This window comes from Echeneis naucrates, chromosome 4 (assembly GCF_900963305.1).
Source record: "Echeneis naucrates chromosome 4, fEcheNa1.1, whole genome shotgun sequence".
NCBI classification, from domain to species: Eukaryota; Metazoa; Chordata; class Actinopteri; order Carangiformes; family Echeneidae; genus Echeneis; species Echeneis naucrates.
In genome coordinates this window covers 15,784,375-15,798,463 of record NC_042514.1, presented here as the reverse complement: position 1 = coordinate 15,798,463, position 14,089 = coordinate 15,784,375, and the positions used below count along the sequence as shown (strand labels likewise).

Here is a 14,089-nt window from a genome sequence, read left to right as displayed (position 1 = left end):
TTTCACCAGTGTGGCAATAATCTTTTCACAGAGTTGCTGATTCAAGTGTCCAATCTCTACTGCAATGAAAAGGAAATAAAACAGAATAGTTTGCTGTATGAAGAGATTTCTGCATGGAGTTTTACCTTCGTTGTTTCTGCCGGGGTGAATATCAAGTTTAGCTGGCACATCTAAAGCACTTCACCAAGAAACAAAACTGGGATCCATGCTTCATGATGACCGAACAAATGTGGGGAATCATATAGATCCAAAGATAAACATTGACTGTGCATTTACTTTATTCAGGGTCAAATATCCAATTTCTGGTTTTCATATTAACATACTGGACATTTTATCGGACAAGGCTTGCAGGCTTAAGATAATATTTGAATTCATCAACAAAAAATAATTTAAAAAATCTTTCAATTTAATATAATTTGTGACATGCGATCTAGCATCAATCCAAAAAGCCACCATTTTTAAACTGCAGTTTCATCACAATAATCCAGAATCCTAATTCGGAGGATCAGAAACTCCTTCAGGGTGTCTTTACAGGTCTAATGACTAAGAGAGAGCACTCAGTGAGACAAGTTAAACCACTGCAGCGTCTCCAGGAGTCACAATTTCTAACCATTAAGATGGCAGGCACTTGAGACAGAAAGGATAGGATCAGGAGCTTGTGCTGTGTTGTGTACAGTGTTGGCTGAAGAGGCTTTTTTGCTTCCTTTATATTTGTGGTTAATCTGCCCTAACAAGATAGACTGCGACATGTAGCCTCTCCGCTGCTTTGCCAACGATAGGACCAGTAATGATTGAGGAGGAAAGCGAGAGGTTGTCAGCTAAGCCTAAAGTAAGCTACTTTGGCACCGGGAGACGCACGGCTGGTTGCATTGCTGCTCATGTGTGGGTGTCCAGTTATTAAATCAAATATATGACACCAAGTAGCTTAAATCACCAATAAGCCACAAGACCACCTTTGGTTTGATTTGCAAAGTTGGAACATGAGAGAGAGCCAGATGGGTTGGATCACTTTTTCTTTTTTTTTTTTTTTTAAGTGTTTCCACATATTTGAGTGCAGTGTTTCAAATGTTCAAATGTTAACTACATTAGCAGCAATACAACAGTCCTATTCTTGTGCTTAACATGCACACACTTAGTCATAAAACCAAATATTGTTGATCTGAAATTTGTGAGATGGATTTATGGCAATTCATTCAACAGCGATGGAGTTATTTTAATAATTACCAGCCTGCTGTTAATACTGAAGGAAGTATTAACAGTACAAAGATTCACATAAAATGCATCCTGTAGATGATGACAAGTTTGACTTGTTGGTGACTAGCCATCAAAGAAGAGATGTTTCCAACAACAGCAAGCGTCTGAATGGCTGGATAAGGACAGTATGCTGATTTCATCGTCTTAGGCAGCCCTTTGATGATATCCCTGATCAGTGTGATGTTCCTGTGTGTTTTTTTTTTTTTTTTAACCTAAGTTTGACTCAGGTAAATGTGGAGGTAAAGCCACATAGGCGAGCAGAGCTTAGTCTTCTTAGACTTACGGCTACAGTAAGTTTCATGCATGTTCAGGGTTCAATGTCCTGCTGAAAAAGGAATAGTCCTCTGTACACATTACTGAGCCAGAAGGGATGGCACGCCTCGTCAAAAGTGGTATTTCTGTCTGACCGCTGTGTAGCTGATCCTGAAGTCAGTGGAAACAGCCCCAAAGCTTTGACTGATGCATTTACTTTGTCCCTCTATCTGTAAATGTAAATGTTTCAGTCGTATGACTTAAAGAGTAAATGTCAACTGTAGAGAAACTAAGTGAACATCATCCATAATTAGATTAAATTAGACTGTTTTTTTAAACTACTAGTTTATGAATTTCCATTCTCTTGAAATAGACATGGCCTGTTGGAGAAATGTAATTCAATATTCACCTACTCTGCTTCCAAGCCTTGGGATTAGCATTATATTGTAGTTTTAGAAATCAGTAATCAGCAAAATATGAAATTTCTATTAGTAGTAGAGGGTGATCATTCATTACAAAAGTGAGGGAATTGGAAAAAGGGCAAAAAGGTGAAACTGTCTGATCAATGTAAAAAAGAATTGCCTTAAAATTCAGACTGAAATCAGGTGGTGCGTGATTTTCACACTGAATGCTTTATTGATTCAACCAAGTTCATTTTACAACAAGAGATTAGTTGTAATGCAGCTGGAACATGTGTTTGTGTATAAAGCTGGAAAAGGTACCGTGGAACAGTCAGGTTGTCTGAATGGAGATTCATCAAGCCACAGAAAGGAACAGGCACAAGGCAGTAAACATTCAGCTGCTATCTGTCTATGGGGCTGTATTTAAATCTTATCTGTTGCTACGTGTAGTTTCTCATCAGCACACATGGTGGCAACACTCTCCACCAACTTCAGTCATCACAGTGTTGATGAATCAGGTTAAATACGCCCTCTGAGCAGCAGTACTGGTCACACCAGGGTTAGCTGATTAGCATGCAAACTTCAGTAGAACGGGGAATAAACAGTTCCTCGTGGTACCTTTAGCTATGTAGAAACATGTAGCCCCTTTAACAGAAAAAAGCCTGAATTTAAGATTGACAAACCACAGCTGTTAAAGCCTGTAGCACCCGATTTGAGCAGAAATGATTTATACTAATGATGACTGCTAATAACAGCAACATGATGTTATCACATTAATTTGGAAAAGTAGTAGCACTATTTCAATTTTAGCTTCCATCCATCCAGATAAATATTTTAAACACATTCTGACCAGCTACTATCCACAGACAATTACAGCTGACTACAGGCCTTAAATCGAGCGTAAAGAACCAGACATTTCCAGGCTCATTTTCAGCAACACTGATGGTAACGGAAAACATCTTGGGCCATTTGGCCATGTGTCAGTGGAACTACTTTGAGCCAGAGGGTGGATAAATGGGACAATCATCCATTTCAAGTCTCTTTTAACACTTATATTTGGTATACTCTAGAGTTATTTTTTTGGCCCAACTGCCTTTTCCTTCTCAAACTGGGCAATCTGATTGAAAATATCTAGCAGGTTAGCAGGAAGTTCTTTCTTAGGCCTTTCCCCTGCGGCTGAGGTCACACCGCTTGGTTTATGATTTCCAGTACTCTCTGATCTTTTACTGTCACTTTTCACTTCTGCCTCAAAATTTTCCCTCTTCCCTCTGACCTCATACCTACCACCATCGAGGGAGTTCCTCTTTGAAAGGTCACATCTCATCCTGTTGTCTGAGTGTTTAGACGCAGAGCCAGTGTTTCCTGAATACTCAGATCGGACACTAGATTTCCGTGAATACTCTGAATCGGCAGACGAACAGGACACTCTTCGCCTACTGTTCTCGCCCGAGCTTCTTCTCCTACTTGTGTCACTGTTTCTCCTATTATATTCCTTCCCTCTTTCCCCATTTTTATCCCTCCTTTCTCTGCTCCTGCTCCTCTCTCTTTCTGGGCTTCTGCTCATACTGCTCCTTTTCTTTGTCCAGCTCGCCTCTCTGTCCCTTCTCTTGCTTTCTTTACGGGAGGAGTCAGACTCTTCGTTCTCTGACGCTGCTGACAAAGAATAAAGCCGACAGATCCTTTTTTCTTCAGCATCCTTCTCCTCTACTTCCTCCTCATCCCTCACTACGAACCCTGGGCCTCCCTTCTGGTTGAGGAAGGTGGCAGAGGTGTTGGGAGGTGCGGGATACCACTCAACCTCGTCCTCATCTTTATCCTTCCTTACTTCCTCACTCTTACCCTCCTCACTCCTCCTGCTGTCTCTCGATGAGATCCTGCGGTGGCGTTTATGTCTGTGCTCAGACCTCCGATGTTTCTTTTTCTTCTTTTTGGACGTCCTGCGAGAGGACGACGATGAAGAAGAGGAAGAACTCTTAATGGAAACGGAGCATGACGATGAGGAAGACGCCGACCTCTTTCTTTTTTTCTTCATCCTGAGAAAGAGAGATGTTCACTGATAATCTTATTCTATTCAGACAGCTGGTTATTGTTATGATATGCGTTATATGCCTTTACCGGCAGTACATATACCTGCCATACCTTTAAAAGATCAGAACAGACTCACCTCTTCTCCTCTTTTAAGATCTTACGCAATTTGTCAGCACTGGTCTGGCTGGTCTTAGCTTTCACCTGCTCCTTAGCCAGGACTTCCTCTCGCAGGCGAATTGATTTCTTCATGGTCGCCGAGCGGGGCAAGGCAATCCATTACATTGACAGGCAAAAGCCCACACATGCAAACACGTACACACAGTGATCCAAAAACATGCAACCCGGAGCCCGAAAACAGCATTTAGTCATTCATTTGTTTTTTTTTTTTCCCCAGCCATTAATGTTGCCCATAAGAAGGTATGAGGTGGAAAAGGAGAGTCAATCAGCAGGCATGGGTGAAAGAGTGATGGAGGAACACACAGCCATATATTAACCATAATAAGGCAGGGACACCCAGGAGCAAGGTAGTTGGAATACAAGCAGATGGATGAAGAGACAGATGCAGAGATGTGCCGAGCGAACAGACAGCGTTCCCCGTTGAGACAGAGAAGGTGTCAACATTACCGTATTGGACCAGCGATGTGGCATCACGCCAAGTGTGCAGGAGGAGGAGTTGTTGTCATTGTGCAGTTTATTTTGGGGTTGTTTTTTTTTCCACCCACCCCATCCCGCACCGCAAGGCAGATGACAAGACCGTGGCAGTTGAAGGATTAAACGGCAGAGTCCCAGGGTTGGAGACACACACACACATGAAAACACTTCATCAGTATTACAAACCACAGCACAGCATCAACAGCTTGTGTGTTTATGCACAAATGTCATCTTCCCAGAAAAAGAAAAAAAAAGAATGAATAATCTAACTATTACGAGTGTGTGTACATCATTTATGTTCGTGCTCATGTAAATGTGCTCAGCCACGATTCAGCACCCTGGACAGTTGCCCCCACATGCACCGCCAACCTTCTCTCATCTAGTGTTGTAGCTTTTAGAGCGGGCCATTTCTATCTTCTGTCATTGATACGCCCCAGAGGGATGCTTCTAAAATGGCCAGTATCTGGTCTGGAAATATCTTATGTAAGAAATGGATGCTCACAACCCCCCAGTTTAACTAGAAGTGGCATTTAAGTTTGATTTGATCGACACGCTGCTCTACCATTTCTTTTTCATGCTGGTAGAAAACTATGACAAGACAAAACATGCTGAAAAATTATTTAGATTTTTTTATGTGGTTAATTTTTACAAAAATTAAGCACCCCAAAAGTATCAGAATATATCACATACATTTAGTATGTAATATGGAAATGGGATAAAGAACTTTGTTTTAGTGCATGAGCTCAGTTTAGCTCAGACTTGAGTGGACATCCAGTTAGCCAAGGCAACATAACATTTAGCAAATATAGCGTAGTTATTATTATACAATATACCCAGGTGTTGGCTACTTTTGTGTTGGTTACAAAAATAATTTTTATTTTTATTATTATTATTTTTTTAAATACAACACTTTTACAATCAGCAGACGCGTGTCAATCGTAACTGGTTTCCAGGAAGCAAAGGTTTCCCTATGATTGGTTAATGAGCAGAGAGTGTAGACTGACCAACACAGAGACAATTTGTATGGCTAGATGAAAGGTTGGATGAAATTAAATCACTTATTTCAGAAAACTTTAAATCTTGAAAGAAAGAGTGGACCACACGAGAGAAAACGGACACCTTCACATCCATGTCAGACGTGTGACAGGATGTGTTAATCAGGGCCATCTCAGCTGTCTTCATGGCCAACTGATATGTCACCACAACAGACACAACTTGCACCTTGCTTTCTTGTTTAAACTGGATGACATGCTCTGCAGCAATAGCTGAATCTATTTGTGAAACATTAAAAAAAAAAAAAAAAACCCACAAAGAAGCAGGCAACAAAAACACTAAGTGGTGTGTGTGTGTGTTTGCTACACCTGTTTTATTTGAATTTCTAAGGTCATGACATGACACTTTATTCAAATACAGGCCTTGATTATTGTTGGCATATGAATAAATAGTTACGTACACACCTACCATCTTCCCTGAACCTTTCGTGTGCCATCGCCCGCTCACCTGTATAGTGTCAGAGATCTTGTGCAGGGCTTCTTGTGCCTCAGGGTTTGAGTCATCTAGAGCCAAAGCTCTCCTGTACAATCCCTCTGCTGTTACTAGTTTCTCTTGTTCTTCAAGCCTGCACACACACACACAGACAGATTACGGCTTTCTGAGTCAAAATGGTCAAGAATGTCAATCATATAAACAATCAAACGATCAATCTCTATAATCGTTCTTTCCTTTTGCAAACAAACCATTCATTTTACTGATGCTCACATAATTGTTGCTAAAAGGCATTTCTCAAATTATTTTGTGACATCACTTCAGCGCTGGAGACCAAACCAAGCTGATCTGAAGCCAACTGAGAGAAGAGGAAATCAGATTTTATGTACAAAATGGCAGCTGATCTCTCATATTACAAAGGATAAATGAAATTATTAAAATTAATTTTGATTGCTTCTTCACAGTTCTGCGAAGCTGTGAATCAAGGCATTACTCCCCCAGAACCAGATTATTAGCATGACTATACATAGGCCTACTCATAAATAAGAGGTATAAAACTAACTGTGCTAATGGTACATGCGTGTGGACAGAACTAAAACAATGTAATTAATGATTAGCAGTAAATTTGAATATGGCACCATGCACCAACATGCTCAGATACAGTGGGTATGGAAAGTATTCAGACCTCCTTAAATTTTTCACTCTTTGTTACATTGCAACCATTTGTTAAAGTCATTCTTTTTTTCCCCATTCATGTACACACAGTTTGACAGGAAAACACAGAAATTATGCCCTCATCATTATGACTGTAATGATGAGGGCATAATGAAGGGGAAAAAGTTTACTTAAATGATTTTAGTAAATGGCTGCAATATAACAAAGATTGAAGAATTTAAGGGGGTCTGAATACTTTCTATACCCACTATATGAGCCTGCTGAATTTTTTGCATTGTCAGTACACAAAATGAAGCGCTTACTGTTTTCCTCTCTCCACCAGTGTCTGGCAGAGATATTTTTTGGCGTTGCGGTGATCTGGACAACTCTCCAGAGCCAGTTCAAAGTCTGTTATAGCCTTTAAGATGCTGCCTTTGTTAGCATACCTGCGCCAGGATGCAAACACAAAAGAGACCAAAAGAAACTTTACATCAACAGAGGCCAATCATCGTGTTTACAACAACTTTCACAAGTGACTGACAATTATGCTCTAATAAAAAAAATATATACATATATTTGAAACTAAACCTGCTCTGATGCCACTTTTTCCTAGATTTTTAGCATATTACCAACACTAACTGAGGCAACACAAAAACACCACTCGGTATCATTAATCTGCAACTGTTAATTGCATGTCTTGAAAATGAAAATGGATTTGGTAGTTTCTGCAATCACATGGAAATAAAATCTAAATTTTTTTATGTAATACACCTTCCTACTCTTTCATAGGTCAATGCTTTACTTGGGTTCAGAGGAATTAAAGCTTTGTGCGTTTATACTGAGCAGTCACTGAGCCAAAGAACTATGGCATTACAACAATATGCAACTTTTGAAAATGTTGTTCCTCCCATTTTCTTTTAGAATTTTCGATTCATGCTGTGTGATAAAGTCTTTGCCAGTGATTACTTTCCAGTTTAATATTGGTTTAGAAAATATTTTCAACCATTTTTTTTTTTTTTTTGCGTAACAGGTCCACTTATCTAAATCAATGAGGGCACCTATATGCATAGTAAAATAATCACTTAAACCTAAAGAGGGTTGTAACAGAGTTATAGCATCAAAAGTAGGTTGTATGACTTACAGAGCTCCCCGTGCCACCAATGCTTCTACATTATTCGTGTCAATCTCCAAGGCTTTGTTGTATTCATTCATGGCTTCCACATGACGGCCATGTTTGAAGTGATCCACACCTGCACGGACACTAAAGACAAAATAAATATTACATTTAAGGTGATAGAATGAAAAGAACCCAAAAGGAGCATGATTACATTCAAGGTTCAAAAGTTCATCAACTGCATTTCGGAGGAGCCCCCCGACTGTTTGCTGTGAATAAGTTTAGCATTACCACTTCAAAGCCCAGGAAGCGGACTGTTTCTTCCTGATTGCTGAGGCAAAATCTTCCTCTTGGAAAAGTTTACTGTGGACGAAAAAGATACAAGTTCAAAACACACTGCCACCCACCATTACAGATGCTGCTTCCTATATGGTGAGCCCTATCAACCACCCTTTCCCCATGGCAATTTTTTAAAGAATTTAGGTATTCATGTGACTGAAGTTATCGGATGTTTCTGGAGATTTTTTTAAATAAATTTACATACCTGCAAACTCAGAAGGTCTGAAAAAGGTGACTACCTTCTGGCAGCCATAACATAATTCTGTAAGTCCCATCCATACTTTGATCCCCCGCCCCCCAAAAAAGTCTTTGGATCTCGACGAATCACAGAAATGACATATTTTGTTTGAAAATCAGTGAATTTTGCTGAAAAGCCACAAGTTTGCAGGTATGAAATTAGTCGTATTCATGTGAAAATTATTGTACAACAAAACTAGTACTTCATAGTACTTGCTTTTGTTTATCAGGCTGTGAAACACAATTGACCTGCACTTTTAAATTAACAATACTTTGTTAAAGGTTCAATTTGTTTTCTTGTGTTTTCTTTAAATGTAAACCACGGAACCATTAGTGTAAACACACAGACTTGTGAGTCCAGAGTTACAATTTAAACACAAAGATTGTTTTTGAACTGTACAGTAAAACTTTTGACAGCTTTATCAATTTGTTGGAAACCAGGAAATTAGCAGGTCAATGTATTTACCTCTGTAGTCCTCTCATCATTGATGGTGGGTGAGTATCGGTGATCCCAACCTTCTCCAGCAGGTAGTCCACCACAGAGGGGTTGTGGTAACCATGGCAGCTCTTCAGTATATATTCATATGTCTCACTGGAGTCATTGGCTGCACGGACACTACGACTGAGAGAAAAATGGAATAGGATTTGGGTCGTAAAATTCAGGGGTACAACATGATAACAGACCTGTGCACAAACAAGATCTATACAATACTGCAAAAAAGAAAGACAGAAAAAAAAAATAGTCATAGCACTTCATGCCACAATGCGCTTCACAGGTTTATTTCTGTTTTGTGGGCGCATTAGTGAACAGCAACTTGACAGGGTGAAATGGCTGCCAAAATTAGCTGGCATCATGTCAATGTGCCTCCCCCAAAAAAGAATATTCATACAACTATTTTCAAAAAGTGACCCATATCCTACCATGTTGGTATTAATTCAATATTGATGTTACATTTAGAGTTGTGATTAAACAAGCAGCCATTACTCCATGTAGTAATTCTTAAAACTATTATTTAGTAGTTAATTTTGATCCACTTTGCTCAGTATCTCCTTGTGCTCTGTCGGCTCAAGCTGCGATGTTACCTGTAGTGCACAGGCAGCTCTTCACGAGTAATGACTCCCAGCTTGATGTGCTCGAAGTTGGAAGAAAGAGAGGCCTGGTGCAGGGACACAGTGATCTTCTCTTGGTAGCGGTCAATGTCTTTTACTCCAGCTACAGAACGAGAACGCATAGAGCTTTGTTTGTCAGCCATGTACTGTAGAGGAAACATTCAAAGAAATTCAAGTTTTGATGAAAAACAAAATAAGATTTGGGTCATATAATTCAGGGACCAACATGATACATCACATCAATTTCAAATTAATATGACTGAAGTGCAACTTGACAGGGTGAAATGGCTGCCAAAATTAGCTGGCATCATGCAAATTTGCCTCCCCCAAAAAACAATATTCATACAACTATTTTCAAAATTCGATTCATATCTTACCATGTTGGTATTAATTCAATATTGATGTTATATTTTCATGTTTTACAATTTACGGTATGTATTAGGATTTCATATTAATTCTGATTTGTAAGTAAAACTGCTTTTCTCACACTATGAAGTCATACGTCAAACATGGTCTGTTGTAAGAGAGCGAGGACTGTCATCCACATGATTATCCCACTGAGACACAAGTGCAAGAGTGCACAATCCATTCAAGTCTTCATATCATTATCTTACAGTGGAGCTAACCATACCAAAATCAAACAGTCATAAAAAAAAAGAAATCGAACACAAACAGTAACAAACATCCTCCTCAAAGAAGGAAGCGTTACACCGAACAGATGGTGGTTTTCATCCTCCCCCATCCGGAAGATGACAAGGTGAAAATAAAATATGAGATAATTCAGTGTATTGTCAGTAATTTGCTATGTCACCTCCATCTTACTCACACCGTGCTCTAACTGAAATGAATGAGGAAGTTGCATTTATTAACTACTGAGATTATCTGAGTTTAAACTGAGGTTTCAGAGGCTGAAAACAATGGAATGTTTGTAATTTGGACAGCAGACTGTAGTTAATGATTATGGGACTTTGGTGACAATGATTCGTATAAAAAAAAAAAAAATAATAAAAAAAAAAAATACTAACCACGGATGAAGTCCCCAATCTGGTAGTAAGACAGAGGATCATCATGGTTGCCAGTTGTGGGAATTTCTCTGATGTGACAGAGAGCCTGAAAGTAGAAAGAAAAACACAATGTGATGGTCCTCAGTGTCACCAGAGGTAAGCAGCATTGAACTGTGGTGTGAGCCCTTACTAAGGCATTTTATGTTGGTTCGTCTTTAATTCATCTCCTGTCTGGACATTGTAAGAAAAATTCACTGCCAGCCTTTCAAGAACTAACAGATCCACACAGTTCCACCCCTACAAGAGTAGTTCGATTTTATTTTTCGGAGAACTACAACTTGGCTCCTGTAGATTCACTTGTTTATGCTTGCTAACCTACCGACAACTCCAGGTCTTCTACGTCTCTCGTAAGGCCTCCTGCCATGCACAGCAAAGTGAGGAAGAAGCCATATTCTCTTATGTTGTTTATCCTCCCCACCACAATGTCTCCTCTCTCCAAATCCCTGTACAGCATGGATCTTCTTTCTTCATATGACACCTCCATGAACAACTCCAAAGGTGGCATGGTGGCATAAGGCTCTGGGGAGAACACACACACAGGAAACTCTTACTAGGATTCAGAGAGACAGGCATCACTCAAAACAAAGACATCAATTTCAGCTCCACTTGCAGCATAAAGAATCACTAAGAATAAAGAATAACTCTCCAAAGTAATTAAACTGGGCAGTACAATTACACATTGCAATTGCAAATAAAATAAAGCATCCCATCACTATGATGGAAATGTTCAGCATTTGAGTGACAAAGCTGTAGATGACTGCAGCCATCCTTTATATATGGATGCATAGAAGGTTACTACCTTCAGGGCAGAGGTACAGAGTCCCGTGGGCAAAGAAAACCGTCTATGAAAAAGTCTATAAAAAGTTGTTTGTTCCTGTTGCCATAAAATATCTTAATCAGTAAGGATGACCATGCCAAAACTCTGCACTTTTAATTAATATATTTCATAGTACCTTATATTCCTTCAAGGCACTTTGGGCTCTTTTTAATTTAGTTTGTGACTTTGTTAACTGACCTTTGAAATGTGTTATGATGTGCCTGACATGTTTTATGTAAACATGTTTTAAATGTCATGTCGTAGATGCTATCTGTACAGAAAATGTAGACAGTACAGTATTTTCTATTCTTCTGCAACCTAGGAAGGAAACCTATTCTTGCCCATAATAACCTGTGACTGTAGATGTTAGCAAAGGTGTTCACATGTGACAGCTTTTGTCAACATGTTACATGGAATGTAAATCAAACAATACGACAATCACTCACTAACCCTAACACTGAATAAGCTGATAGCTCAGAATCTTCAAGCCAAAATTGTATTCTAAAGATTTGACAGTTGACTGGAGCCTGATATATTTGGTCAAACCACCACCAACCTGCAGCCTCCTCCTCCTCCTCCACATGCCCCTCTTTTTGACAAGTGGCAATCTTCCATGTTGGACAGAACAGGATGTCAGCCTTCCTTGCAATGAACTGCTCCACAAGGGGCTTGCCCTGCTCTTCACCCTTGCTAGATAAACAATATAAAACACTGAACTGCTATTACTCAAAATAATCCTTTAACGATTTGATAGCAGTCAAATTCACAGCATTCAGCATATTAACAGTTGAGATGGTGACATAAGTAGTTGAGTAAGAATTCTAATTCAAATAATAGATATAGAAATGTGGGATTGAAAGGGGGAAAAAAAAAACAAAACAATATGAACAATGCGCTTCAGAAATGTTCTATTATATCCCATTTTTTCTACTCTTTCGAATAACACACAGAATTATTAAAATCATATTACAGTTTAATTAAGGCACCCTTTAATTGCATAAATATCCTAATATTGATGGAAACACCACATTAAAAAAAAATTGAAATCTCAAGTCATCTTATTTTATTTACTGGGATGCAAACACATTACTGGTTAGGGCTGGTAGGAAAAGATATTCACTAACTTTGTAAATGACATTAAAAAGGCTTTCAAAGACTCTAAATTGATTGCTAACGTTTTTGATTAAGTAAATGGTGACATAAATGGAGAGCAAACAGTAATCACATAAGAATACGCATAATCTTTAAAAATACTTTAGTGCATACGAGGTATTTTACTCCTGAATCTAGCAGCATGAAACCAATAACAATTTCTGAGGCAAGAAGTAGCTGAAACTGTAAGCAAAGAAATTAGTCATGTAGTATCAAGTGGAACAAAGGCGGCAGAAATAAATATGGATAAGGGAATTTAAACTTATTTTAAATACATATAATGGGCGGTTACAGATAACCTGAATGTATACATGTGTATGTGCAGTCTTGATTGATGATTTGTAAATGTACAGATTTGGAGGTGCAGTGGATGTTCTGGTATTCCAGGGCTACGGCACAGCAATCCTTTCTCTTAAGTCAAAACTCACACACAAATTGTTCACTTTCATAACCTGAACCCGAAACAGATCATTGATGAACATTTAAAGAGGATTTTGTGGAGACCAGTGACATCGGAGAGGTTCAGAGAAATGCTGTGGAGTTCATGGTCCATGTGTGCAGCCTGTCTTACCTTTCACTGGTGGCCTTGCTCAGGTCAGACACCACAGCTTGGAAGTCTGGGTTTTCTGTCTGTTCACATTTCAGTTTGTCCAACAAAGACGCTCCATGATACGTGAGACACTGTCTCAACAGCTCTCTGTCCATTTTTTTTTACACTACTGTAGTCACATTATTTAACACATCAATGATCTAGCGTTAGCTGTTAGCATTTAGCAAATGAGGCTTTCATAGTGCAGCAGAGCCACAATCGTTTTAAGCCAGTAGACATACCATTTTGACAGAAGTGTGTAGGGAGTGGCGAACTGTTGAATCACAAAGGGAGCACAAGCGTAAATCTGGCTTAGTGCTTTTAACTAAAATTCAACATTTCTTAGTGTCGTTTGGCTAGCAGCCTAGCAAAACAAACGCTAGTTAGCCCGTGCTTACGGTTTAACAATGGCTTTTTAATCTCCCCTCCTCATAAATCAAATCTCAAAATATGTCTGTAGTTCCAAAAAGTCCCTCTGTTTACCGAAAATAAAGTACAGCACGCAGTTCAGTAACAGCTACTCGGTTAACAGCCGTGGACAAGTGAGCCAGCGCCACATGTGTTACACCGAAAAGTGTCCGGAGAAAAACGCTCTTCCGCCGAGGAACCATAAAGGCACTTGAAATGCTTCGTTATTTATTTATTTAGGTATTATAGTGCTTCTCGATATAATATATTTTAACTGCTTGGTTTAGGAAAGTTTTGCCAAGTTTAACTATAAAAAGATGGTTCTATCTGTTGAAACGAATTAAATCCCATCCTCAAAAGTTATGACTTGCATTTATATAAAAAAAAGAAAAGAATGTAATTATGATCAATGTCAATTCAATCGCTTACCAGTTTAAAGCCAGCAACTAATTTTCCCCTTACCAGATTGATTATTTTAAATAACTGAAAGGTATCTGAATAAAAATGAAAAAGGGTTGTCCTAAAAACAACAAC

General features: G+C 39.0%; 1 protein-coding gene across 3 annotated transcripts; it reads right to left on the bottom strand.

Moving 5' to 3' along the window:
- Positions 1-2,119: 2,119 nt before the first annotated feature.
- ttc14 (tetratricopeptide repeat domain 14) lies at positions 2,120-13,702 on the bottom strand. 3 transcript variants are annotated; one of them, XM_029500795.1, is made up of 13 exons: positions 13,130-13,702; positions 11,963-12,096; positions 10,909-11,108; positions 10,551-10,635; positions 9,499-9,628; positions 8,882-9,037; positions 8,131-8,202; positions 7,867-7,986; positions 7,049-7,171; positions 6,087-6,204; positions 4,072-4,178; positions 3,756-3,940; positions 2,120-3,716 (listed from the first exon to the last, which is right to left on the bottom strand). In XM_029500795.1, exons 1-13 carry the CDS (start codon positions 13,261-13,263, stop codon positions 2,980-2,982), a joined length of 2,301 nt encoding a protein of 766 aa, XP_029356655.1. In that variant the 5' UTR covers positions 13,264-13,702; the 3' UTR covers positions 2,120-2,979. The 3 variants fall into 3 exon arrangements, with proteins under 3 accessions (XP_029356655.1, XP_029356653.1, XP_029356654.1); XM_029500793.1 differs by having other exon boundaries at positions 2,120-3,940; positions 11,963-12,117; XM_029500794.1 differs by having other exon boundaries at positions 2,120-3,940.
- Between the last annotated feature and the right edge of the window lie 387 nt (positions 13,703-14,089).